This window comes from Pelmatolapia mariae, linkage group LG16_19 (genome assembly GCF_036321145.2).
Source record: "Pelmatolapia mariae isolate MD_Pm_ZW linkage group LG16_19, Pm_UMD_F_2, whole genome shotgun sequence".
Lineage (NCBI taxonomy): Eukaryota > Metazoa > Chordata > Actinopteri > Cichliformes > Cichlidae > Pelmatolapia > Pelmatolapia mariae.
In genome coordinates, this window is record NC_086241.1 from 60,905,397 (window position 1) to 60,933,242 (window position 27,846).

Here is a 27,846-nt window from a genome sequence, read left to right on the forward strand (position 1 = left end):
ATACTGTTGTAATAGTATAGTAGTATAGTATATATGCTGAGATTGTCACTTGTCTGTTGTTTAGTCTGCTACAGACATTGAGAGGAAAGAAATAACCGGAGTCCAACTACATGTATGTGTACACATACTTGCTCAATAAAGCAGATTCTGATTCTAAGGTCTGTGGTAAACCATGGCCAGTGAACACATCGGCCTGAGGTTGATCAAGCTGAATACCTTGTCATTAAAAATGCTGATAGGGACCTTAGACATCAAAGAGGAAGAAAATTTGTGAGATAACAGTCAACACATATAAGAAAAGCTGACTGGCCTTTAACCAGAATCCTTCACTATTAATAAGAGTGAATGTATGAGTGTGCATTCGGCCGCCCCATCCCTTACTCTCTGTCTGCCTCTCCCACTATCATCACTGGGAGCCAGTCTCTATGACAACGTAGTGCAGGCGGGGTTTGCCAGCTGGAGGCAGAGTCAATCCGTCCTCAGTGTGTATCGCCGCTCCAAACCTCCACACTGCATCACGCCCTGAGTGGAATGGAAGAAAAGGACAATAAAGAAAATGTACGTAGCTTCCGTTTTGCTTTTTGCTTTTTTCCCGTTCTTTTAAGCAGCTCGTGCATTGTGACATATCTGCATGCAACAGTATTATTTCAATTAGAGTGCGCGGTAGATATACAAATATAGTTTGTGCAGCTGAGTCACTGACTGTTTAAATCCGGGATCAATAAAGCTATTGTTCCGGCCGGTGCAACAGACTGCAACTGACCGCAGATTAAGACATCAGCACGGATCAGGGATTAGGAGACAGCTTTTATACACTTGTATCCTCAGAATAATAAACTTAAAAACAAAGGAGAAAAAGGAGCTGTCTTTTGTATCGCTATAGGCCTCATCTGGCTCATCTCTATTGTTTCACAGGGGGAGTATATCGGAGAGATAAAAGGTGGACTGCGGCCTTCAATGAAACTGGTTGTGATGGGAATTGTTGACAAAAAAGCCAAGAGGTTAGTGTACACCTGTTTTCATTTTAAGCGTCTAAATGTAGGGGGGAAGTGATTACATTACTATTAAGCTACTGTTGCGCACATTTTAGGATTGCCAATGAAATTTTAGAGGGAAAGATGCTCATTTAAAGCAGCTGATGTCTGCAAGTGCTTATGCCAGTCAGCTAGTTCCTGTTTTGGGAAAATGTCTTGGCAGTGCCAATGCATTTCCTAATTAGGGTTAGTCTGTGAAATGTGCGTGGGAGAGGAGCAAATCCCATGAAATCTAGAGAGTCACTGGAATTTATTTTGGTTGATAACATCGACTAGCTATTTTTCCTTAGTAATTTAATAGCCTGTGTGCAATAAGAATTAAAATAAATAGATAGGACAGATTTTACAGTAAGATTAAGCACAAAATAAACTGTGACAGACTTTTTTTTTAATAAGATTTTTCAAAAAAGTTATTTTTGGTCGAAGTATCTTTAAAGAGTTTGAGGCCAAATGCTGTTAAGTTACAGCTTTGTTGTCCATTTAAGGCTATAGATTTTCTAAGCTTCCCTTGTGGATTTATCCAAACAAAGTGCTAATACACTGCATCATCATCATCATCATCATCAAAAAAAAACAAAACTGATGCCACACACACACTTACTTTATCATGCTGGTTCCGAGAGGGTTTGGAAATAGATTTAAAATGCTGAAGGGAAATTTTTAATTGTAACTGATGCAAAGTTTTGTTGTTTTTTCCACATGAAAAAACTGATTTGACACAAATCTATAATTTAGAAAACATACAGTCTCCTGCAGGAATTAACTAGCATGCCTTTTGCCTGTTGTCTAGATAGTCACTATGTTCTGAAATGGCCTAACACTAATCAATACACTATGTAATTCAGGAGTGGGGACTTAATTTTCCCAATGGGTCACATGAAATTGTGACTAGCTAATACTATTTTTTCTGTTTATGAGCTAGTGGTGCCAGTCTCTGCAACAATCTCAGTTTCTTATGTGGCCCCTTGGGAAAATGAATTGCCCACTCCAGATGTAATTTGTTATTCAGTTATCGCCTTCTTACCTCGTTGACTAATACAACTAATTGTAACAGAGACCAGAAGATGTGACTGTTCTGCTGATGACTGAACTACTTCCTTTAGAAGAAAAGATGACAGAAAATCTGTCACTCCTATCTTTAAACATTGTCTTTGTTTATGTCTGATTTGGCTTTCTGCAGCATTGAGGTGACTCTTTCCACTAAGCCACAGGAAGAGGAAACCGAGGGTGATGTGGGTCTGCAGTTAAAAGTCAACTTTAGAGATAAGGCCGTCCAAAGAAATGCCCGTTTGGACGGAAAATGGGGCTCTTCTGAAAATACCCTCTCCTTCTTTCCCTTTGCACCTGGAGAATCCTTCAAGGTAAAGGTCAAAGAAAAGATTGTTGGGACAAAATTAAGGAAGGTGCTGGACAAGCACAATATTATTGATAACTTTCAATCTGATTTTAGAAAGTTAAACTCCATGGAAACAGCTCTCCTGAAAGTCTTTTGATGGCTACAGATGAAGTGATTGCTCAGTCGTTGTTTTGCTGGACTTTAGCTCAATTGCCTTTGAAACAACTGATACTAATTCATCAGTTAAGCCACATGGTAGGCAACTCCAGCCCTGTCTTGGAGTGGTTCACATCACTTTGGGTCACAGCTGGAAATTTTGGTCTGATGTGGCTGCATTTTCATATGGCGTTCCACAAGGATCTTGTTTAAGTCCCTTGTTATTTTCAATTTTTATTAGTTGTTTTAACCCCATTTTTTTTCATCATCTGTATGAAGATGACATTCAACTGTGCCTCTCCTTTAAAGCTTGGATAAGCTATCCATTTTAACTGACCGTCCTATTGCTATGAATAGTTTGATGGCAAGTAATCTTTAGCGAGTTAGCACAGGAACGAGACAGAGTGTCTAATTCTTGCTTTGGAGAGCGTTTTCCCCAAATTAGAGAATGTCTGGGTTCTATCCACTGCAAAGCTAATCCACAAAATCATGGGTTCATTTTTGAAAAATTGCTAAACTCAGGAGCGTTGGCTAAAAATGTGAACTGGAAAATCTTGTTCATGAGCCCACCTCCTCCCACTTAGATTATTGTAATGCTCTATTTTCTTGTGTGTCTAAAGCATCTATTAATCACCTCCAATCTGTCCAAAATGCTGCCACTCACAATCATAAATTCTCTAATATTTCCCTGTTCCTAAAGTGTCTACAATGACTTCTGATTAGGTTTAGATATCAGTTTAAAATCTTGATTCTTACTTTTATGACTTTACAAAGTGAGACCCCCCACTCACATAAATCTACTCCATCCATATTCTCCAAACTGGAGACCCACAGATGAGGTCTTCCCGTCATCTAAAAACTAAGGGAGATTGTGCATTCCTAACCTTAGCACCAAAACGGTGGAAAAGCCTGTCTTTCTCTGCCCCCACTACCTTGTGGCACCTTTTAAAAAAAAAAGAAGAAAAAAAGAAGAAGCTGAAAATACATTCATTCAGACAGGCAGAGTAATGTTTCTTTGTTTTGTATTGTTTCACTTGATTCAGGTGTCTTTATTTGACCATGTTTTTGATACCCTTATAAAGTACTCCGTGACAGCACAGTTTTACCTTCTTCTTTTTTTTTAAGTTGTTGCCATAACAACATTGAATCTTGTAGTAGTGTGTATGATCTGGCAGTTACTTTTACCTTCATTTTGCATAGTCAGCATTTAAAGCTGTATAAGCAACTTCTGTTTGTTTTGCTGCCTCAGTAACAAGTTACTGTTTGCCACTGTTTCCCCAGCATGAGAGAGTGCAAGAGGGGATATGACTGATAGAAAGAAACGCCAGTTATGCTTCTGCTCTGAATTTTCTGCATCATAAAACATTTACAAAAGATGTTTGTGCAAGACTTTAAGTCATGATGCATGGTTGTAAAAATGAATGGGAACTGGATGCTAAAGCCAAAAATGGCAACTGTTCACTTGAATAATAATAATAAAAAAAATTTCTAGCTTCCAGGTTTGCTCATGTTGGTGACTTAGAAAAAAATACTTCGTGGGCCACAGGGCATTTTTCCATTGCGATATTGGATATAGGCTGAATAGGATGGATATTTTAAGAATAATTGGATAGTGGATGGCCTCTAATCTGGTCATGAGAGGTGTTATATATTTGTAAAAAGCTATATATCTGTAAAAGTTTAAAAACCAAACACATTTGCAGTTGAAGGTATTGTAACAACAGTTTTCCACATAGTTTTACAGTGTCTAATGGGATTTCCCCCCCTGTAATATAATGAATGGCAGCTGGAAAAAAATGTCTACAACTGATCCAGCTTTCTAATCCATCAGCGGTTGTTACATCCAGGGGTCTTCCTCAGTCCCGCCTTTGCTTACTGTTTCTTGGCACATTATTGCTACCAGCTGTCAGTTAGTACAAAAAGAAGTAACCATCACGTGGCTGCATGCTTGTGCATACAAGATGTACAAAACAAAATAGGCCCTACTAACAAAAATAATTCTCTGCCTTGCAGATAAAGGCTGATAGCGCTAGTGAGTTTAAGTTATAATAAATAGATTTAAATGTATTAATCATCTTAGAGTCATATTAGCAGATGCCGTTTTCTGTGAATGGTATTTCTCTTATTATTTTCTCTGATGCAGCATTAGTTTGTGGTTCAGGCTCTAGCAGTTTGTTTTTTCACATAAACCTACATGTAAAAACTAACTTTGACTGAATCTATATTTTCATAGATGGAGATCGTTTGTGAACACCAGCAGTTTCGTATTTTGGTGGATGGGCAGCCTCTGTGCGGCTTCACTCACCGCCTCTCCCAGCTCGCCTCCCTCACAGCCTTACGAGTTTTTGGCGATCTACAGCTTACCAAGGTGGCCTAACTCCAGCGCCTCATACGCAGATACCTAACATGAGGATGCCCTGGGACAGTATACTATACAATAAATAAGATTAGAATAGACTACTACTTTCTGAGTGCATAAATTTCCCCATGAGGGGAATGTTGTGTTTCCAATTTCAGACAAAGTTACACCTGCCTCGTATTCACATGTTAAGACAAAGTGCCTTCACTAAGATTACCTGTCTGGAGACTTGAAGATCTTGACTGAATGTACCAGTCATCGATCTCTCAAATCAAATGAGGAATGTGATTTTAACTAAAGTGAATTAAGTTATAGAAAATGCGATCTGAGCTCTACTATTTTTCCTGAACGAACATTTGTACAAACATGATGTGTTACATCAAAAATAAAGTTTTTGTGATCTAAGAAAAAGAGATTTCAGGCATTTTGTCTTTGATTTCTCTGGGGTTAACCTTTGAAAGCACTTATCTTTACGAGCGCCCGCATCAAGGTGAATGTTTCTGAAACTGAATACCTAACAAAGATTGTCATTCTGTGCCAACGAAGTACTGTAACAGGAATAATAATGTAAAACAAAAAAAATGACCCTCCATTACTGCATGCTAGTGTGACAGTGTGCTTGTGTCCTGATTAAACACAATGTTGGATGGATGTGAGTCTGTCAAACTTTCAGTTTTTACCAACTTTGGCTTTGAAAACACCCGACAGTTTGTGTGCTTTATTTACAACTAGCACTTTTTATGTGAATGTCTCATAATGACTTTAATTCATTGCAATAAATCAAATTTGTTGTTATGTTTTTGATGTCTGGATTTTTTCCAAAACACAGCATCATCTATACAGCTTCATATATAGTATTCCTGTGGAAACTGCATCATGATTGCTGTGAAAACAAGCATTAAAACACCGCCACCTCAGCTTGAGTCATTCAAATAAAGGCTCGAGTCAGCTTGCTGAGTGGGAGTGTCTGTCTGTGATTCCTGGGAGTGTCTCATGCAGCAAGCCTGAATTAAAGTCATGGCTGTGACAGGTACCTCTCGAGGCTTTTCTAGTCTGTACTTGTATTAAATTCCCCTTGATGTCATACCCTTTACTTAAGAAAAAGCACCATTGAAAAATAGGCTCACTATTTAGGGATTGCCAGATTAGATTTATGACTTTTTAAGAAAATTTGGCACACATAGAATGTAATTTAACGCCAATTACACGCTCATGTGGGCCTAAGCATGAAGCTATAGCTAAAACCAGTTATAATGATGTCCTCTATAACTGTTTCCGAGCAGTATGTTACTATTAAGTTGTGCACCTGGACAAACTGTAAGAATAAAGGACAGGGTTGCCAATGAAAAGGACTGATTAGTCACCTTTTTGATAAAATACACACCTTTGATACAATAAACCTCCACTACACCGGCAGTGACTGTGATTCATACAGGTTTTACGGTGCTGATAGAAAATGATTAAACAGGCTCTGTAAGCACCATGCACTTGCACATGCTTTTGGTTTCTTGTATGTATATAACTCCCTCCAACAGTATGCAATAGGATACATGTGCTTTTTATATGTAGTTTAGTTTATTTCATTAAACGCTGTTTAATAATGTCTAAAGAATTTCTTGAAGGCATCAAAGTTCAAACTTCTTGTTCGGGCAAAAATATGTTTGTTTTTGACTGATATGTTATCATGTGATGCATGAATAGGTTGTTTTTCAGTGTTGCATCAAGTCTTTTGAAGCTATTCCAGGTGGAGTAAGCGTAATTATCTATTACACAGGTAGTTTAATCCAGTGATTCACAAAGTGTGGGGGTTAGGCCTTATTTACTTTAGTCACAAAAGCAAAGCCGAGGCAAACTTGAAACTGTTCAAGCAGTTTGTTTTCCTCTTAAGGCCTTGGCTGTTATTCAAACTAAATAATCTGAGATGTTCGTGACAGCAAAATGTTTCTCAAAGACCTCTATCAACCTCAAAATTGACCATGGCTTTCACTTTGTAACTGATTAAATGTCGAAATGTTCAAAACCACTCTTTTCATAGTAATTTTTTTATTGTAACTTGTATTTAAATGTTTTTTAGAAAGAATCTTCACTTGAAAATCAGTCAAATATAAAAGGACAAAATACAACCCCAGTTTAAAAAATAAATAAATAGTGGCACTGTGTAAAATGTAAATAAAAAACAAATGTAAAAATGAGCAAATCTCATAAACCCATTTTATTCACAATAGAACGGAGAAAACAAATTGAGTTGAATCAAATCAAAATGTACCAACTCAACAAAAATGTTGACTTATTTTCAATTTGATTGCAGGAACAAGTCTCAAAAAACTTAGGACAGGGCCATGTTTACATCTGTGTAGCATCCCTTCTTCATTTAACAACACTTCATAAATGTCTGGTAACTGAGGAGACCAGTTTTCCAGTGTTTCCTCAGTCATTTTAAATGAGCTTTGGCAAGGAAAAGACGACGGGATTTCTGGATCATGTTCACATACAGCTTCTTCTTTACTTGATTTTTGCTGACTAGTTGCCGCTTCTTTTTAGTACCACTTACTTTTCCAGCCTTTTGTCGCTCCTGTCCAAACTTTTTTGAGACACAATGCTGCCATTTAACACAAAATAAGCTAATATTTGTCATGAAATTGTAGAATGCCTCAGTTTCAACATCTGATATGGTTTCATTTATTGTGAACAAAATGCGGTTTATTAGATTTGCAGTGCAAAATATTCTAGTCTGTTTTTATTTATGTGGCAGAAAATGGAACTGAGAAAAAAAAGCAAAGGAAATGTACAGTAAAATTTTTTGTAAATGTACTTTTCTCTACTATGTTGTATAAAATTCAGCAAGAGACACAATGTTCATATAATTATGTTTAATCATTTGCATTTTATTAAAAAGGTTTAATTTAAACTGTTTACAAGATACACTGCTACAACTTTCAAAACATTCATATCCATTCATATACTCACAAAGAAAACAATCAAACCAAAATTGTATTTTAGGCACTAATGTACAGAAATGTTATGGAACCAGTAGCTCTGACACTGCTACACATTCTCTGAATATTTAACTTAAATCGTCTTCACCTGCTGAAACATGTTTTTAACATGAATCAGCACTGTGATCTTATTGCATCTATCCAGTCCATTTTCTCCTGGTGAGTTGGCGCCTGGATGAAGTAATGTGTGTCTGTCTGAGTTATAATTTTAAACAAGTTGCCTTGAACGTTGCCTTTAACACCTGCATGGGAAGAGAAAATAAGGTTGGTGAAGTGCATCTGCATGGATATATCAAACCTGATTTGGATGGAGAGACTGGCAAATAAAACAGACAAAAGCTTTCACTGAGCTTTTTGATCTTAAATAATATAAAAGATAAGATCAATTTTATTAGGAGAACAGGTCTGTAATTGGATTACACAGAAACTTGGCATTGATACACAGATAGTGGCTAGTAGGAGCGTGTTAGCACACTCACCTTTTTAGTCTTCATCTCAAAAAAATGACAAAAACTTAAACAGTCTTATTTAAACTGCAGTTCTGATAGTTGTTGGTCCTATTTTGTAATTGTTTGACAAAACGAAACTAGATATTAGAGGGTAACTCACCTGAGGGAACGCCGTTATCCTCTAAAGATGACACAAGGCACCCTCGCAGTGAGAAACCACCAACAGGGCTGATGTCATCCTGCCAAATGACATAAGACAGGAAGTAGATCAGACTGAGTCACTCATGTAGAAGAATTATTGCTAATTATGAGTAGTTACATAGTTTCCAACACATGAAAACAAAACAGTTTGGGCAGTTCAGTTTCTCTTATCAAACATATTAGAATTTTATGTCTGTCATTGTTTAGCTGATTTTAATTTTCTATCAGGTATTTTTCTCATTAGCATTGACTTTGCACTCACCTTGGTCGGATCATAATAGTGAAGGAAAGCAGGTTCTGATCGCAAAACAAACAGTCTTACTTTCCAGTTCTTTCTTCTGTGTCCCTGTGTTTAAAGATGAATAAAGTTCGACTAATTCGTTCAAACACAGTGCAAACAAATGACCACCTTTAAGTCAAAGTACATGCACATGGTGCAATGCAAATTTTTGAGCTGCTACGACAGTGTTAATAATATTAGTGAATGGTTGATATATTTAGTTTGTTCAGCATATTCTGTGCCCTCTTTCTTAGGAATTATTAAAAGGTCCAGTCACCCAGCAGTGTTTTCACAACCTGACAACTCAAAGTTGTTATTAATGGCTATTAAGTGACCAATGAAGTCACATCAAATTATTTATTAACCATTAAAACTACTATTAATAACTTAATTTTATTGTATAAAATTCATAAATATTATTATTTATAGCATCTTAACACATCTTCAATACGGTATTTTTACCTGTTTAAGCAGATATCCTCTTTTTATCACCTTCCCACTTAGCTCCACTGCAGACAACGATGTCTCTGCTTTCACACTGCCTCTCTTCTTTAAGCTGTCAGACTGTAATAAATCACAAAATATATTCTAAACCAAGAAAACAAGAAAACGCCAAGTTTTCATTTAGTCTCTCAGATCAATGTGATTAATTAATTAACACTAAAAAGCCACACTCGGTGTTTAGAGCCTGCTAGTTTGCCATTATCCAGTGCTACATACAAAGCTGTACAGAGCAGTGGAGTCATCCATGAATTGCTCGCTGAGGCCGGCAGTGCGAAGTGCCTCCACACTCTTCTGACCAACAGTTCGCAGGAAACCCTCCTCCAACAGGGCCGAGGCCAGCGTCACAGCCTCCACACGGGTAAGAACCAGCTGCATGAACACCAGCCAGTCCACCACCGCTGAACCTGTGGGAGGATCACACATGGTAGCACATCCATAGTATAAGATCAAAACAGCTTTGCAATTAGTATGAGGCTGAAAAACATTGCAGAAGGTCAAAGGTGTACCTTGTTTCAAATGCTCACCTGAGAAACAGTTACTATAAGTGCTGCCCTGCTCCACATGGTTGCTCAGCTTGATACCACTGTGCACGTCATACATCGAGTCCAACACCTTGCTTTTTGAAAGAAGACAAAACAAGATTGAGACATTTGGAACAAAATATACTAAATAAATTCAATCAGGAGACAGTGAAAACTTGTTTTTTACCTCAAGCTAATGTTGTTCAACTGGGATTCAGCCGGGTCTGGCTTGTCTGTCTTGGACTTGCCATTAGTTGTTTGCAGATTGTTGACTGCAGCAGTGATATCAGCTGCCCACTCATCTCTCTCCTCCCTGGAACAAGCCTCCAAATAGTGATCCACCCCATGCTTTGTCTGGAGCTTCATCACCAACTATTACAACAACAAAAAGAGACAGATGTTTGCTTTAATTAGAGCCAAAAAAAGAAAAGAAAAAGAAACAAAAACAAACTGTTCTCGGCAGAGGATGGAGATCAGGTCCAGGCAGAAAAGCAACCTGGGGCAATAAATTATCTCTCTGAGTAGGGTATAAGCCTCACCTGGAAAAACACACCTTCACAGTGGCTTCTAGCTATAAAGAAATGAACAAAGGACTGACTAGAAAATTAAAGAAACCGTACTGGGAACTATGATATAAAAAGTACAATATTATATGAATGAACATTAAACTCTTTGTGAATAATAGAGTAGAAAAAAGCTTTGCTCTATCTGCACTTAAAGCAGACTTAAATTTACTAGTTTAATCCTATGTTTTTAATAATTCTTATGGCAATTTTATTATTACGTTAAAGTTTGGAACTTTATTTGATCAATCCACATACATATTATGTCAGAGAACATATTTTTTCAATCTTTAAATGAAACGTTCCCTTAAAATCTATTTTTATTTTATCTATTTTATAATCTTTTGAATTTTTTGCGACTCTCTCATTTTATTTGCAGAACCTACCGGCCGATTTTCATACTCCAGGAAAGGACATGTTATCACACAGTCCTTCAGCAGGATTTTCCCTCGCTGGCATGAGTCCCTTTTACTTCCTTCATATTTGTAATACAACAACTTGTCTGGGGTCAGCACAAACCAGCGTGCCTTCCAGTTGTGTACAACATGACCCTGTGAAGAGATGATCCAAAGTTGGAGTTAAAGTTATTAATCATGTCTTATGTGCCAGAAAGCAACTCAATGAAATCTGTCTTACCCTTTTCACCAGAAATCCTTCTCGAAGAATATTGACTTGCTTGTCTGTATCCATGCTCCTCAGTGGGATCTCAACAACTGAGCTTGCCTGTACATGTAAGCTCAGGCTTTTAATGCAGACGGTAAATGTGTCACCCGGTCTACACCCACATTCACACCCACACACTGAGCTTGCTAAACAGTGTGAATAATCATATATTCTGCAATTTCTACTCATTACCACATGAGGGTACTCTGACTCACTTAGAAACTGAGAGACAATGTTTTCTAATGGTATCCACAGATTTAATTTTCCATCAGTTATAGTATGTGAAAAATTCAGATTTAAGACATGTGACTGTAGGGAACATCCTCCCGACAGACCAGAAAATTTTATCCTATTATGATTTAAAAAACACCAGCTGGTGGTCCACCACAGAGTTTCATTCAAGTCTCTTTCAGATGTTTATTACTGCACAGAGCACATCTGCCCAGTTAATGAGACTCCAAGAAACAAGCATTTTTACTCAGACCCCTGCTTTTACAACCATCTGTGGCACTGTCTGCTTCATTTTCCTTTCCTGATTCCTGGTTCTAACAAAACTGATAACTTTTGTGGCGCTTTGGAATACATATATTAAAATAATAATATAGTTTGTGTTTATTTATTTAGACTTAGATGTATTATGGCTGTTGTAGTTCTCTAATGAATCAAAATGCTATATATACACGCAATATAATAGACATGAAATTCCAGAAAATTACTTTTCAAAAATGATTTATTTAATATTGTATTAATAAGTGAACAAAGTGCCCTTTTCACATTAAACTGGTGAAGATGTTTTAGGAAAGATTTAAGCTAAATATAGACCTGTTTTTTTCATTGTGACTACTCAAGCTTGTTCTCCACAAGTGGGGACTTTATGAACAGAACATTGGTTTTGAATTGTATTTGTTGTAATATTGCATTTTGTATTAGATGCATTGATGTGCAATATTGAACATTTAGTTGAACTTCTGATCATTCTTTGAAAATGTTTTGTTATATTTTACTATTGAACTCAAGCAGTATGAAACCTGTAAAATGCAAACATTTATAACACTTACAGTATTTTAAAGGAATTAAAAGTTAAATAATCGCCATCCATTCACACCAATGGGCAATTTAGAATGACCAGTTAACCTAACCCCATGCCTTTGGACTGAGGGAGGAAGCCAGAGCACCTGGAGAGACGATGCAAACTCCACACAGAAAGACCCTGGCGTAGTGGAATTGAGCTCACAAACTTCTTCTTGCGAGCCAACAGTGCTAACTACCATGTCACCACATAAACTCAAAGGACTAATAAAAAACTGCCCTAGATCTCTTATGGCTTGGATAAAGCTTTTTGTAACCCTTTCACCTGCTCACTTTAGGGTTCATTATCATCTGTCTCCATCTTTTCCTATCCCTGCCATTCACCTCTGTCACGCTGACTCTCTGCATCTCGTCCTTCACCCCATCCATGAATCTTCTCTGTGCTTTTCCTTCTGCCTGGCAGCAACATATTCAACATCTTTGTCCCGTGTATTCACTATCCACTAACCATCTCAGCCTTGACTCGCTAACTTTGTTACCAAAGTGTTCAACCTGAGCTGTCCCACTGATGTTCTCGTGTCTAACCTTGTCCATTTCGTTTGTCCAATTTTCACATATTCAACTCTACCTCCCTTCTTTTTGTCAGTGTAGCCATCTCCACCCACTCCTTCCCACTTTAACTATCTTCTGTACCTCTCTTATACACTGTCTGTTGCTTTTGAAAGTTAGAACCCATGTGTTAAGTCAACCTTCACTACCTTGTATCTTCCTAATATTTCTTGCAACGTTTTTGTAATAAAATAATAAAACTAATAAAAAAAATAACGTAAATTACGTAATCTACTGCCTTTCTTGCTCAAATCGGTCAATAGAAGAAAACTTCAGATACCAGAAATCATGATCCTTGCCTACAGATTTCGTACATTCGTATCACATCCATAGTGCGTGTCCAGGGCTTTTATTATGAAAGGTAGGGGCAGGAAATATGTTCTTTTATCGACGGACCGTCATGTTTCCGGTATAGATGCAGGCTCTAGCATCCAGATGTGTTGTTGACGCTGTGTGATGGCTCCAGGTGAGTCTTTTAAAGATGTTGGAATAGCTGACTACTAATTACCTAGTTGTTGCATGTGTTGTTAATAAAAATCACACCATACGCTTCATAATAATTACGTGGGGCAGCATTGACCGGTTGTGCTATGCTAATATATAATCAGCTACACGAAATTGGCTGCGAAGGGAGGCGACTTCAGCAAAGATGCAGCTCGGAGAAGCACAACTTTGGTTGAAGCATAATTCTTTTATTGTGGAAAAGATCAGGTTTCTACCTAGAACAAACAAGGATGAATACAAAGTTTAAGATAAGTGTTCATAGCATTTGAAATGACTTTCATATTTATCATAATGCTGATGAGTGTTTTCAGATTTGGCTCCAACCCCAAAAACTCTAGTGCAGAAAGTGTTGCAGGGTTTTATATACAAAACTTGAAATTTACTTACAGTATAATTCTTGGAATTCACCATGAATCATTAATGGCTCTGCCACATCGCAGGAAGAATGGGCAATGGTGATTGCATTATTATTATTATTATTAATTACATTCATGGTGGTCGACCAATTTCGATTGGAAAGTGTTTGGTTTATTGTCTCAGACTATTTGCAATTCCTCCCAGAGAGATTAATGAAGGTCTGCCCATGAATTGCCATCTAATTTGTAACCACAGAAACATTAGCAAAATGTTGCAATCAGTCTGAGTCACTCTGAAGTGAAGAGTACGACTCTGTGTGTGGAGGAACTTTATGAATTTCTGTGTCAGATCTATGGCTTTCTGGCTTTACTCTGAATACAGATCATTATTGCTAATTTCTGTGTATATAGACTGCTACAGATTTGCAATTTATGCTCATTTATCACAGCTAATTTTCACATTTTCACAAACAGACTGACCTCATTAAATAGTAAACTGAGTCCGTCAAACTGTATTTTTTATCAGGGGTGTAGTTATTGATTGAGTGGTCAAGCAGATTATTCCATCAAATAAATGTGACATTAAAATAAAAACAAGAAAACATTTTCTTAATTGCAAAAGTAAATAACTAATAATATCAGTTATAGTTGTATCAGTATATCAGAAATAAAAAAAAAATTAAAAAAAACACAAGCCATACATACAGCCCAAATTAAATAATAAATTAAAGTAGTGTTTACTCTGTATTGTTGGAAGGCTTCCTTATATTATTAGGGGGCGAAACTTATAATATATGTTTTTCTGTTTAGATGTGGTAATAAATGAGCCTGTATGTGTCTGTAAACCTTTAAAGGGCCATGTAGTGGCTGCAGTGAAGAAAAGTGAGCATATAAACTTTCTCAGAACTGAGGTTTTCCCTGTGCAACGTTCTGATGGTGTACATGTTAATAATTAATATTAATAATAACTTAGAGTCCAGCATCACAGCCCCAGGTCAGTTGCTCACAATTTTACTGCAGCAGAAATGTTGTATTTTGAAATAAAAATATCAATAAATTATATTAATTAAAGCATATTTTATATTTGGCATTTTGTATCATTATATTATATTATATTATATTATATTATATTATATTATATTATATTTTGTAAGGCTCTCTTGGTTGACACGCCTCTACAATGTTGCGTGGAGATCAGGGGCAGTACCCCTGGATTGGCAGACCGGGGTGGTGGTCCCCATCTTTAAGAAACGGGACTGGAGGGCGTGTTCCAATTATAGGGGAATCACACTCCTCAGCCTCCCTGGGAAGGTCTATGCCAGGGTGCTGAAAAGGAGAGTCCTTCCATTAGTGGAGGAGCAATGCGGTTTTCGTCCTGGTCGTGGAACACTGGATCAGCTCTTTATCCTCTCAAGGATACTTGAGGGTGGATGGGAGTTTGCCCAAACAGTCTACATGTGGTCTACAACCGTTGCAGGAGCTTGGTTTGCATAGCTGGCAATAAGTCGGACTCGTTCCTGGTGGGTGATGGGCTCCGCCAGGGCTGCCCTTTGTCACAGATTATGTTCATAATTTTTATGGACAGAATTTCTAGGTGCAGCCAAGTGGCGGAAGGTTTTCACTTGGGTGGTCTCAGAATCTCATCTCTGCTTTTCGCGGACGATATGATTCTGTTGGCTTCATCGGGTGGTGGCCTCCAGCTCGCTTTGGGACAGTTCGTAGGCGAATGTGAAGCGGTGGGAATGAGAATCAGCACCTCCAAATCTGAGGCCATGGTCCTCAGCCGGAAAAAGGGTGGAGTGCCCACTCCGGGTCAGGCATGAGTTCTTGCCCCAAGTGGAAGAGTTTAAGTATCTTGGGGTCTTGTTCACAAGTGATGGGAGAAGGGAGCGGGAGATCAACAGACGGATTGTTGCTGCGGCTGCAGCGATGCAGATGCTGTACCAGTCTGTTGTGGTGAAGAGAGAGCTGAGTGTAAAAGCGAAGCTCTCAGTTTACTGGTCGATCTACGTCCCTACCCTCACCTATGGTCAGGAGCTGTGGGTAGTGACCAAAAGAACGAGATCGCGGAGACAAGCGGCAGAAATGGGCTACCTCTGAAGGGTGGCTGGCCTCTCCCTTAGCGATAGGGTGAGAAGCTCGGCCATCTGGGAGGGGCTCAGAGTAGAGTCGCTGCTCCTTCACATAGAAAGGAGCCAGTTGAGGTGGTTCGGCATGTGACAAGGGAACGCCTTGGTGTTCCCCCAGATGTGCTGGGGGAGGTGGCTGTGAAGAGGGAGGTCTGGGCTTCTCTGTGTGGGCTGCTGCCCCCGCAACCCAGCCCCGGATAAGCGGAAGAAGATGGATGGATGGATATTTTATATTAATCTAAATCTGCAAAATAATGTTATGAAAGCCTTAAAATAAATATGTTAGCAGAACGTGATGCCCCCACTTTAAACTCACCCCTGCTTGCTTCAGGTGTCACTACGATAGAAAGTTAAATAAATCATCTTTTTAAAAAAACAACAACAACAATTTGTAAACTTTTTTTTTTTACTTCTGCAGCGTTACTGTAGATTTCTGTCATGTAAAACAAACAGCAGCTGTTGTAGTTTGTTGAACAGGTGGTTTAAATTAAGGTTCCAAATTACAGCATCAAGTCCACCTGAGCTCAGCGTCTCGTTAAAGGCTCCTCTTTGCACTGCACCACGTCTTTGTAAACTGTCTCTGGCTCGCTTACATGGTGACAGCTGTGCGATGCAGAGTCGTGGATTAAAAAAAGCATAGAAGAATTTGCATTGAGGATTCTTTTGCAATTGAGCTTTTTGAATGAGTCGAATGGTTACAGACTCACATTTCATCGGCACTTTGCACCAAAGTCTCTGTGAACATAGCACCTGATTGTGAGTGGTCGTGGACCTGAAGCAACCATTTCAAAGACAACAAGATCACAAGTTCACTGCACACGCCACAATAATTTTGGTGGCGACGCAGTCTCCAACCTCTGCTTTCCCTAATCTGACTGTAGTGTAACCAAGCTACAGTCAGTGTTCATGAAAATTTAACTGTTTCCACTAGAATGTTAATTAACTTCTTTAGCTCAGAACAGACATTTTGGGGGATGACCCAAAATGCAATATGTATCTTCAACAGAAATCTGTGCATTGTTTGCTGTTAGTTCAGGTTACTTTTTGATCATTTGGCAAGAAGAAGAAGAAGAAGAAGAAGAGTGCATATATCGCTGAGTAAATTAAACATCAGGTACATCATAACATTTTATTTCATATTGGCTCGGGGTGAATTTTTATTTTTAGAGATCAAGTCCAGCTGTCTTTGTGCACTTTTCTTTAGTTGAGATGAAAATACAATTCTTTGAAATTAAATTTTGTAGTAATTTTGAACTACGGAAATATATAAAAGGCAGCCAGTACGGCCCAAATATTTTCTACTGTGGGTGAGAGTGTAGGCCAGAGGGAGCTAGATGGCATCAAATGAAAGGCAACAACTACGTTGTGTTCATTCTTAGGCTAATACGCCTGTATGTCACAACATACCAAACAGCAAGTTAATTTTTAGCAATAATACTACTACTATTTTAGTTTGAATATTAGGGTAATCATATTATTGAGAAAGCTTCTGGCACCTCACAGAATTAACTGTAACACTTAATTTCCTTCTTCAGTCCAACACTGAATCCACCATGTAAGTGAGCAGGATTACTATTGCATAAAAACACCATCAGTAGGGTAAAATTAACCTGTGTCACAACATTTATAAGTCCTGTGCTAATCTTATAATTCACTGGTGGAAAACCTTAAGTGGTCAAGTTGCCTTCAAATCATAGTTACTTAGGAAACATTGTTACGTTATTGGTGTTTTAATAGTTTTTTGTTATATTGGTTTCTACAAGCAGTTTTGTTTAATTTGATCAAATTAAACAGTACTGTGTGTTTGCAGTAATCATTGAACTCCATAACATAAAGTAATAACACCAGCAACACCAGCATGATTACAAAGTTGCCATTGTTCATTATGAGTGTGTGTGTTTCAGTGTTTCCTGCAGATGTCCAGCAGCTGTTGGCGATAAAAGAAGAGATTCCCTATGAATGCAGCCCTAATCTGGACCATCATGACTCAGAGCTTCTTCACATAAAGGAGGAACAGGAGGAACTCTGGAAAAGTCAAGAGGGAGAACAGCTCAGTGGGCTGGAGAATATCTCTGGGTTCCCATTCACTGCTGTTCATGTGAAGAGTGAAGATGATGATGAGAAACCTCAGTTCTCAACACTTCATCAAAGCCAAACTGAAAACAGCAGAGAGACAGAGCCTCCAGCTAGCAGCTCAGCTGAACAGATAAAAACAGAAATTGGTGAAGAAGACAGTGGACCATCAGAATCAGAACCACATGCAAACTGTCATTTACAATCTAATACTGATGGAGAGACTTCAGAGTCTTCTGAGACAGAAGTCAGTGAGGACGATGATTGGCAGGAACCTTTGTCTGATTTTGGACCAGAAACTGATGACAACGACAGCGGGTTAAACAACAGCAGAGCACCTGGGTCAAGTGTAAATAAAGATGTGGGATTTAAGATTGCAAAACAGTCTTTAGGTTGCTCTGAGTGTGGTAAACATTTTGTCTGCAAGCAGTCTCTTCGGAAGCATGTGACATGTCACTCAGAAAAAAGGTCTTCCAACAGTTTGGTTAATGAGAAACATTGTAGAGTGGATCAAAACTGTGATTCTCATATGACAGTCCACACAGGAGAGAAATCAGTTAGCTGTGACGATTGTGGTAAAAAATTTAATCAAATGAGAGATCTTAAAATACACACACGAGTCCACACAGGAGAAAGACCATTTGATTGCAGTGAGTGTGGTAAAAGATTTAGATATCAAGGAAGTTTGTATGTACACATGAGACTCCATGGTGGAGAGAAACCATTTTCTTGTAATAAATGCGGTAAAAGGTTTAACCTCAAGACAAATCTTAACAGACACTTAAGATCCCACACTGAAGAGAAACCGTTTAGCTGTCACATTTGTGGACAAAGATTTAACTATAAAAGAAATCTTAACATGCACATAAGAGTGCACACAGGAGAGAAACCTTTTAGTTGTGACGATTGTGGACAAAAATTTAACCAAAACAGAGATCTTAGGAGACACATGAGAGTTCACACAGAAGAGAAACCGTATGTCTGTGGCGATTGTGGTAAAAAATTTAGTTATCAGTGTAATCTGAAGAGACACATGGCACTCCACAAAGGAGAGAAACATTTTGTTTGTGGTGTTTGTGGTAACAGCTTTAACAGAGAGGGGAATCTAAAGATACACATGAGAGTCCACACAGGGGAGAAACCATTTGGCTGTGACACTTGTGGTAAAAGGTTTAACCAAAAGATACATCTTGAGACGCACATCAGAGTTCACACAGGGGAGAAACCTTATCACTGTGAGTTTTGTGGCAAAAGCTTTAGACACCAGTGTAATCTAAAGATACACATGAAAGGTCACACAGAATAGTTTAGTAATAGATACAAATTGAATTTCAGCTGTTCCTTTATTCGCAAGGAGTTGCCACAGTTTTTACACATACCCTTGCTTATGTAATCCAGAAAAATATTCACATTGCTTCAGTTGTTCCACATTTTTTTCATGTTACAGTTTTATTTCAAAATGTATTGCATTTATTTTTCACCTCAAACTTCAAACAATCATAACCCCAAGATGACAAAGTAAAAAAGTTTGCTTGAAATTCTTGCAAATTTATTTAAAATCAAAATATAAAATGTACAAAAATATTCACACCCTGTGCTGTGACAATCAAAAAGGAAGCTCAGGCAGCTGAGAGATCAAAGTAAAAAGGCTTTAGTCAGGGAGGTGACCAAGACCCCAATGGTCACCCTGACAGAGCTCTGGTATCATTCTGTAGAGAGAGAAGAACCTTCCAGAAGGACAACCATTTCTGCAGTACTCCACCAATCAGGCCTTTATGGTATAGTGACCAGTCAGAAGCCACTCCTTAGTAAAAAGCAAATGACTGTCCACCTGGAATTTGTCAAAAGGGACCTGAAGGACTCTCAGACCATGAGAAACAAAATTCTCCAGTCTGATGGAACAAAGATTGAACTCTTTAGCCTGAAGGTCATGTCTGGAGGACACCAGCCACCAATCATCAACTGGCCCATACAATCCCTACATTAAAGCTGGTGGTGGGGGCAATATCATGATGTGGGGATGTTTTCACCGGCAGGAACTGAAACTAGTCACGGTCAAGGGAAATATGAATGCAGCAATGTTTAGAGATACCTTGAACTGAGGTGAAGACTGATCTTCCAACTGGGCAGCAATCCAAAAAGACTTGAGGCTGTAGTTGTTGCCAGAAGTGCTTCAAAGTATTGAAGAAAAGATGTACATAAGTATTCACAGCCTATGTTTTTCATTTTTAATTTGCAAGAATTTTGAGCAAACGTTTTTTCACTTTGTCATTATGTGGCAGTGTTTGTCGAGTTTTGAGGTGAAAAGTGAAGTTGTAGCATAACAACAAGGAGCAAGGAAACCACTGTGAATACTTTTCAGGTGCTCTGTGTCTCTCTTCCCAGGATCAAATCTGAAAACCACTACACTATGGAGACATTCATAAATTATATGAATAATAGAGTAATATATATATGAAGCCATTTGGTTCTGTAGCATATTTTGAGAAACTCCTTCAACATTTTTAACCTTATGTTTTTATGAGTGTATGACACCAGATTATTAAAGCAACTTCAGATGATAAAGTTCTCTCCAATCTGTATAAGATTGAGGGTCTAGAGCAGGGGTGTCAAACTCAAATACACAGTGGGCCAAAATTCTAAACTGGATCAAAGTTGCGGGCTAACATTAATATTCATTGAAAAAAAATCTTCCTCCAAATGTAACAAGGAATCTTTTTTTATGGACTCAAACAAGTTTTGCTGAAAAACTGAATATGGAACAAGCAAAGCTTAATACTAAACAATATATATAACGTATATAAACGTATATATAACTTAGTATTGCACACATGCAAAATCAAAATTCCAATTAAATAACACATCAGTGGAATTCATTTCTTAAATAAAAATTGTATTTGCAGCCTTTTGAATTAAATTTTATCATTTTATCATTTATCAGATTTTCATCATATTCTCCCACTTGTCCAGAAAGCTCCTGTTTTCTGCCTTTCTTTTTGCCATTTTGGTATAGGTAGCATGGCAGTATTTGCATGGTTGCTATGACTATGGTCAACAGAGGAGAGGGTGCTAATGGGGCCAAAACACCAACAGAGCATTCTGGGAATTGTAGTATTAGCAGTACACGCACTGTATAATACCGGCAGGCCAGCTCTAATAGTAATTTTGTATGGCTTCACGGGCCAAATGTAATTAGGCTGCGGGCCAAATTTGGCCCACGGGCCAGAGTTTGACACCTATGGTCTAGAGGGTATCAATACTTAATGGAATGATTTCAAGTATCTTTCAGTCATAATTTCTAGGTATTTTGTTGTTTGTAGCGCATAAATAATTCATATGTTCATATGTATATACAGCATGTCACTATTTTGTACATTTATGAGACATTTTGCTTGAATTGGGTTGTATTCGTTTTTCATTTTACATGAAGTAAAGTTAAATGCTGATAATAAAAGGAGAGATGTGGTAGTAGGCGAAGTGTCAATAATGAGATCAGTGGCGATGTTACACTGAACAGTAAATAATGTGTTAGTTTTAAACCACAGTGTTGCCATTTTAACGTGTCCTGTGTAATATTTAGAGTATTTTTTTTTTTACTGAATTTGAAATGTGTATTTTTAAAGTTAATATTTGTATATTATGTTTTGAGAGTCAACCTGGAAATTGCACACCAGCAAACTGCATGTGCATCACCTGGGAGACCTGCTCTTCTCCGATTGGTTATCATGTCCTTAGCCATCTGGAAAAAAAAAAAAAACACTGTTTAAGATTAAGACAGAGGCAAACGAGGTGGTGAGTGTGAAAAATAGTCAGTGCTCCAAATCCTTTAAAATATTTATATTTCACTGTGAGATGTTGATACTTACAGGTATTACTCACCAGATTTTGGAGTGAAATAATGCGCTCTTTACCTCACTTCACTTACCCGACAGCTGGGATATTAGGAAAAAGTTATGGCACATTACTATTACTCATTTATTTCTCATACCTAACACCTGTTTATATTATTCATATAATAAGGTATGAATGATGAAATAATATTTATTAATTATTCATATGGTAGAGTTATATGAATATATATGGTGTATGTTCTTTTTGTTTGCGTCAGCAATCTTTAGTGTTAGTGTTGGTTCTGTGGGTGTGCATTTGCACATGTGTTTTGTTACATCTTTGATTAAAATGACAACATGTCTTTAATACATGTTGAGGAAATCTGCTCATTATAATTTCTCAGTTTAAATCATTTTAGGTGGGAAGTCATTAAATATAATTTAATATTTATTACAGTTTTCATAATTGAAGAAATTTTTTTTCATTTTTTTTTAACAAAACATAAATAAATGGCTCTTTTGTACTTCATGCTGGATGATGTTCACAACGTAAAGAAATCTGTAGTTTTTTCACAGGAATATTTGTTATTTTTTTAATCCCAGAAATATCTGTAAATTGCTTTAACAAACTACTTCTTCATGAGAGTGTCGCTTTGGTAAGCAATCAGTCTGGTACTCTATTACTTCTGCTTAAGTACAAACATGAAACTGCAGAGACCAAGCTTTAACCCTTTTGGTCTAGCCTGTATCTTCAGATAATGGATAATACATCCAGATTGTTTAAAATACAGATAATTTAATAGTCATCTATTTCAAGCTTGCATTTTGACCTAATTCATCTCCTTTGCTTCACACAGACTGTTTTTTTATGTATGCAGCAAAAACCTACTTAAATGTAACTGGTCGAGAAAATTACAAGCTAACTACAGGAAAGCTTATGGTACAAAAAGTGATGGCATTTTCCCTTAGATTGCATTTTGACTTCAGTCCCTTTTTGCTTTACACAGACTGTTTTCCTGCTCATTGTACAGAAGGCGATGGTCTTTGCCATACACATTCACTGATACAGTTTAAGGATAGTAAAGAATGTATCTAGGGCTCTTATTATGAAAAATAGACCGGAAGTAGGTGCATTATTGCGCAGGGGAAGAACAAGTTGTGTTTCCGGTGCGGGTGGCGCATCATCAGGCAGGAGCGTCCAGAGGTAGAGTAGAAGGTGTATAATGGCTGCGGGTGAGTGTTTTGAACTGGTTGAAATAATTAGCGGTGATCTGTGAGGTCCGCGGGTTTTTTGTGAATGAAAATCTCCGCATATGGCTCCAAACAGTGCGCAGCTTGTCACGTTTGCGTCAGTCTGAACAAGCGTCCCCCTAACATGTAGTCAGCTACATGAACTGATACCTTCCAATAGAAGGAGAGAAGGAGCTGAGGGAGGCTGCTAAGCGACACACGGACATTAAGCATGGTCGTATGGGAGCAGTGAAGGCAGATACTCGTCTGATAGATACAACCCCAAAAGTTGGGACCCTGTGTAAAATGTAAATAAAGACTGAATGCAGTGGTTTGCAAATCTCCTAAACCCATATTTAATTCACAATAAAACACAGAAAGCATATCACATCTTTAAACTGGGAAAATGTACCGTTTTAAGAAAATAAATGAGATCATTTTGAATTTGATGGCAAGTTGGGACAGGGTCATGGGCACGAGAGCATAGGAACAGGAGCAACCAACTTTGACTGAGGGGCATTTGGCTCAAGTAAATTTACTATTCCATTTTTTTAAGAAAGAAAAAAAAGAAAAGGTGCTTGCTCTCACACACGGCCTGCATAATTGCAGCCATGCATGTACACTCAGGGAGCTGTAGCCACAGTTATAAAAGTGCATACATGTCTTTGATTGCAGAGGCGACAAACAAGAGAGACATTATCTGTGCAAACAGCTGACTATGAGCAAAAAGTATCCTCAAAACATTAACATTTGATTTGCAGAATAATTGCACTATTGCTGTACAACCATTAAACCACTGTTAACCAGATAAATAATCTAAGCTTGCGCTGCAATAACTTATTGGTGATATGAGTGTTTAAGGTTTGAATTAGTAGATTTTAGCTCAGGGGGCTAAGTGACTTTATTGGTGGGCCTTCCTTGTTGTCTTCTCTGTTTCATGATGCATGAAATATTTTCAGTTGGAAGGTCTGGACTGTGGGCTGCCCTGTTCAGCAGCTGGGCTGTTCTGCTACAATGTTCAGAAAAGCCATGTTAAAAATTCCTCGCTTTTTTAACAGCACTTAGGAAATACTTTTTTTAAAATGATATTTTTTCATCAAATATTAAAATGTCTCAGTTTGAACATTTGACATGTTTTCTGTGTTCTATTGTGAATTAAAAAAATGTGGATTTATGAGACTTGCGAATCTGTTTTATTTACATTTTATGCAGTGTCGACACCCCACCTGGTAGGTGGACGATGTGGACACCCAGGTTTGTGCATGTGATAAATCGTGATAGAGGTGATGTATTGTTTTTGAAATTCATAACGTCGGCACATCAACTGAAAGTCTCAGATTACCCTAACTTCAAGGTCAAGATGAGAAGTCAACTTTTCTGAAAACTACCCATGATTTTCAAATTTATAACATAGGTTCATCTGCTAAGAGGCTGAGGGCCAGCACTGCTGGCTGGATGGTAGAATAGAATAGAATAGAATAATCTTTTAATTGTCCCACAAGGGGAAATTTGGTTGTAACAGCAGCCAAAAAGACACATATACAAACAAACAGTACACAGGACACAGAACAGAAACATACACAATTTTTCTTACATATTTACATTAAGGACAATGGTTACTATATACAGAGAGTACTGTACAGTTATTAAATTAAATAAAAATAACTACAGATAAGAGGCAAATCAGGTTGTAGTGCGAATCGGTTGATTAACTTATTGCAGTTACAGTGCTGATCTATGTTTGTTGGGAGCAGTTCTGATTGTACAGTCTGACAGCTGCAGGGAGGAAGGACCTGCGGAAACGCTCCTTCATGTATTGGACGGCAATGTCATTTTCTATTAGGTGGTCAGTTTAGATTAATTTAGATTATATTTAATAGCGCTGTGTATCCACAGTCATCTCTGATCTCACCAACGTGGAGTATTAGTACCAGTGATAAGAACAAAAACTCTATAATCAGATAACTTAATTATGAGTGTGTGTGTTTCAGTCTTTCCTGTAGATGTCCAGCAGCTACTGGTGATAAAAGAAGAGGTTTCCCATGAATGTGAATGGAGCCCCAGTGTGAACCATCCTGACTCAGAGCTGTGGAAAAATCAAGAGCGAGTTCACTGTAATGGGCTGGAGGAGAATATCAAGAGGTTTCCATTTACTGTTGTTCATGTGAAGAGTGAAGATGAAGAAGAGAAACCTCAGTCCTTAAAGGTTCATCAAAACCAAAATAAATACAAGATAGAGACGGAGACTCAAGCGAGCAACTCCTCTGAACAGAGGAAAATGGACCGAAGTACAAATAACAATATACAAACAAATACTGATGGCGAAGCACCGGAATCTTCTGAGACTGAAGTCAGTGAGGATGGCTGGCAGGAACCTTTGTCAGATTGTGGACCTGAAACTGACGACAGCAACAGCCGGTTGAATGACGACAGAACACCTGAGTCAGGTGTAAATAATGCAAAAAGGTCTTCCAGCTGTTTGGTGAATGAGAGAAGTTCTAGAGTGGAGCCAAGTGTCGATTCTCAGATGAAGCGATTTGGATGTGATGATTGTGGTAAACGATTTAACCAAAAGAAAGATCTTAGAGTACACATGAGAGTCCACACAGGAGAAAGACCATTCTGTTGTGCAGATTGTGGTAAAAGATTTAGATATCAAGGAAGTCTGAATGTACACATGAGGCTCCATGCTGGAGAGAAACCGTATGCTTGTGATAAATGCGGTAAAAGATTTAGCCTCAAGACAAATCTTACCAGGCACATAAGAGTCCACACTGGAGAGAAACCATTTAGCTGTGACATTTGTGGACAAAGATTTAACTATAAAAGAAACCTTAACATGCACATAAGAGTGCACACAGGAGAGAAACCTTTTAGTTGCAACGATTGTGGGCAAAAATTTAACCAAAAGATCGAACTTAGGAGACACACGAGAGTTCACACAGAAGAGAAACCGTATGCTTGTGGTGATTGTGGTAAAACGTTTAGTTACCAGTGTAATCTGAAGACACACATGGCACTCCACAAAGGAGAGAAACAGTTTGTTTGCGGTGTTTGTGGTAACATATTTAACCAAGAGGGAAATCTAAAGATACACATGAGAGTCCACACAGGAGAGAAACCATTTGGTTGCGATTTCTGTGGTAAAAGATTTAACCAAAAGATACATCTTGAGACGCACATTAGAGTTCACACAGGGGAGAAACCTTATCACTGTGGATTTTGTGGCAAAAGATTTAGACATCAGTGTAATCTAAAGATACACACCAAACTCCACAAGGAATAACTAAGTATTGAGAGTCTCAACGGGACTTCTTCCCCTGACTGGGAGTAGTGATGCCCATCAAAATAATCTCTACAAAGAGGATGATGTGCAAAACAGTGTTCTTATCAGTACTGTTTTTATTTTTGACAAAGCTAGCCACAACTTCCAATTTTCCATCATGTATTTTGTAACATGATGTAAAATTCAGACGTCGCATTGCAAGTACTTTAAACCACTGAAGAATGAAAAGATGGCCTCTGGTATTTTTTAAACTGTTAAAATGAGATTTTGTGTAGTATATAAACATACTACATGATACTGCACAGTCCTAAAGGTGCAGCGGCACTATCGTGTAGTGATTAACAGATTTACCTAACACCTGAAAAGTTTGAGTCAAGCCTGGGAGAGGGTCCCAGAGAGGGTTGTGTCTGGACATCAGCAGGACATCTGGTGTAAAAATTGTGTAAAATTCAGTATGACTACAAAACTTCTTTATGATAAGTGTATTGTGTATTTGTGGTAGCATTTTTTTTTTTTAATTGATTGATTTCTACTCATTTCCAATAGTATGTTTAGCTCATTCAGCCAAAGGACCTGTGAGCTTATCGTTACTCATTAGTCCTCCTATAGAATTGGTCAAAATTACACATAATGGTCTTTGGGCTTTACCTTACAATATAAAGCATCTCATGATAGCATAATTTCCTTAAGGATTATTAAAGTATTCTGATTCTGATTGTGAAGATCAAGGTTACGTTCGTCACTTTACAGGCAATAATCTGTGAATTGTGAGAAAACTGAGCTGCTGGGTTACTGACATTATGCTCTGGTTTTTGGTACATTAAAAATATGTATATAGAGTACATTCCACTTTGACTTTTATTTAGTACGTTTATGATATATTTTACTTGAATTAATCGTCACTAATTTGCACAGAGATAACTACTTTGGCTTTTTTAATTAATGTTCTTTTACCATGCTGTAAATAATGTTTAAACCTGGATTATAACAGCACCATGAGGTATGAACAGTGAGATTGATGGTTATCTTACATTAAACAGTGGTTTTTGTGTTGGTTATTTGTTAGGTGTTACCATTTTTATTATGTACAATAGTGATAAGGTTTTTGTTTTTGATTTGTTAATGAATTTAACCTCGTAGGACCTGGCGTCATGGGATGTGGACATCACATTTTGGGTTATTTAGACCAAAATACTCAATTTTGCTCTACAAGGGCCTGATATCCACTTACGAGGACATTATACTGCTACTGTTCTATCGAAATTTTAAACGAATATCCTCATATGTGGCTCTCATTTTTCTTAGAAACAAAAATCAGGTTAAAAAAAAAAAAAAAATCTGGTAATTCTTTGTTTTTGTATCCATCGGGTCCCAATATGCCCAAATATCAAAGAGAAATTAAAAATGCATTCCGTGGAAGAGTTCGGGTCTTAGGAGGTTAAAATTCAAGTCAAGTTTATTTATATCACTCATTATATCACAACAGACATCAACCAAAGTGCAACACAACAATTGGTAAAACAATTAGAAAGACCGATTTACATAACAGTAGGAGGACAGGCTAAAGAGAAATGGTGAGTCTTAAGTTGAGGTTTGTAAGCTGTTATTGAAGCAGGCAGTCTGACCTGGAAGGGGAGATTGTGCCAGAGTTTCAGAGTTGCGTCTTTATACCCCAGTCTGATAGATACTGATACTTGTGTATGACCGATGCAAACATTTACAAGTGAACAAAGGAATT

General features: G+C 37.8%; 4 protein-coding genes across 4 annotated transcripts; 3 read left to right on the forward strand and 1 right to left on the reverse strand.

Annotated features, from left to right (window-relative positions):
* Window positions 1-469: 469 nt before the first annotated feature.
* Window positions 470-5,650, forward strand: si:ch211-10a23.2 (Galectin-related protein A-like). Its single transcript, XM_063499205.1, has 4 exons — window positions 470-558; window positions 916-1,001; window positions 2,215-2,395; window positions 4,760-5,650. The coding sequence occupies exons 1-4, from the start codon at window positions 532-534 to the stop codon at window positions 4,901-4,903; spliced, it is 438 nt and encodes a 145-aa protein (XP_063355275.1). The 5' UTR covers window positions 470-531; the 3' UTR covers window positions 4,904-5,650.
* Window positions 5,651-7,995: 2,345 nt separating this feature from the next.
* plek2 (pleckstrin 2) lies at window positions 7,996-11,101 on the reverse strand. Its single transcript, XM_063497752.1, has 9 exons — window positions 11,036-11,101; window positions 10,786-10,950; window positions 10,024-10,208; window positions 9,840-9,931; window positions 9,532-9,719; window positions 9,274-9,375; window positions 8,794-8,877; window positions 8,491-8,569; window positions 7,996-8,123 (listed from the first exon to the last, which is right to left on the reverse strand). The coding sequence occupies exons 1-9, from the start codon at window positions 11,087-11,089 to the stop codon at window positions 7,996-7,998; spliced, it is 1,077 nt and encodes a 358-aa protein (XP_063353822.1). The 5' UTR covers window positions 11,090-11,101.
* Window positions 11,102-13,091: 1,990 nt separating this feature from the next.
* LOC134644960 (zinc finger protein 501-like) lies at window positions 13,092-21,988 on the forward strand. Its single transcript, XM_063498161.1, has 2 exons — window positions 13,092-13,166; window positions 17,594-21,988. The coding sequence occupies exons 1-2, from the start codon at window positions 13,157-13,159 to the stop codon at window positions 19,066-19,068; spliced, it is 1,485 nt and encodes a 494-aa protein (XP_063354231.1). The 5' UTR covers window positions 13,092-13,156; the 3' UTR covers window positions 19,069-21,988.
* A 727-nt stretch (window positions 21,989-22,715) lies between these two features.
* On the forward strand, window positions 22,716-27,141 carry LOC134644962 (zinc finger protein 501-like). Its single transcript, XM_063498164.1, has 2 exons — window positions 22,716-22,825; window positions 24,814-27,141. The coding sequence occupies exons 1-2, from the start codon at window positions 22,816-22,818 to the stop codon at window positions 26,106-26,108; spliced, it is 1,305 nt and encodes a 434-aa protein (XP_063354234.1). The 5' UTR covers window positions 22,716-22,815; the 3' UTR covers window positions 26,109-27,141.
* The last annotated feature ends 705 nt before the right edge of the window (window positions 27,142-27,846 follow it).

Bases quoted from the DNA above. Each gene is read 5' to 3' on its own strand.
- si:ch211-10a23.2 (XM_063499205.1), top strand. From the start codon at position 532: ATGGAAGAAAAGGACAATAAAGAAAAT. The intron at 559-915 runs GTACGTAGCTTC...ATTGTTTCACAG, and splicing joins AAAAGGACAATAAAGAAAAT to GGGGAGTATATCGGAGAGAT. The intron at 1,002-2,214 runs GTTAGTGTACAC...GGCTTTCTGCAG, and splicing joins GTTGACAAAAAAGCCAAGAG to CATTGAGGTGACTCTTTCCA.
- plek2 (XM_063497752.1), bottom strand. From the start codon at position 11,089: ATGGATACAGACAAGCAAGTCAATATTCTTCGAGAAGGATTTCTGGTG. The intron at 9,376-9,531 runs GTATGTAGCACT...GATTTATTACAG, and splicing joins CCACTGCTCTGTACAGCTTT to TCTGACAGCTTAAAGAAGAG. The intron at 8,570-8,793 runs GTGAGTGCAAAG...GTCATTTGGCAG, and splicing joins ACTATTATGATCCGACCAAG to GATGACATCAGCCCTGTTGG.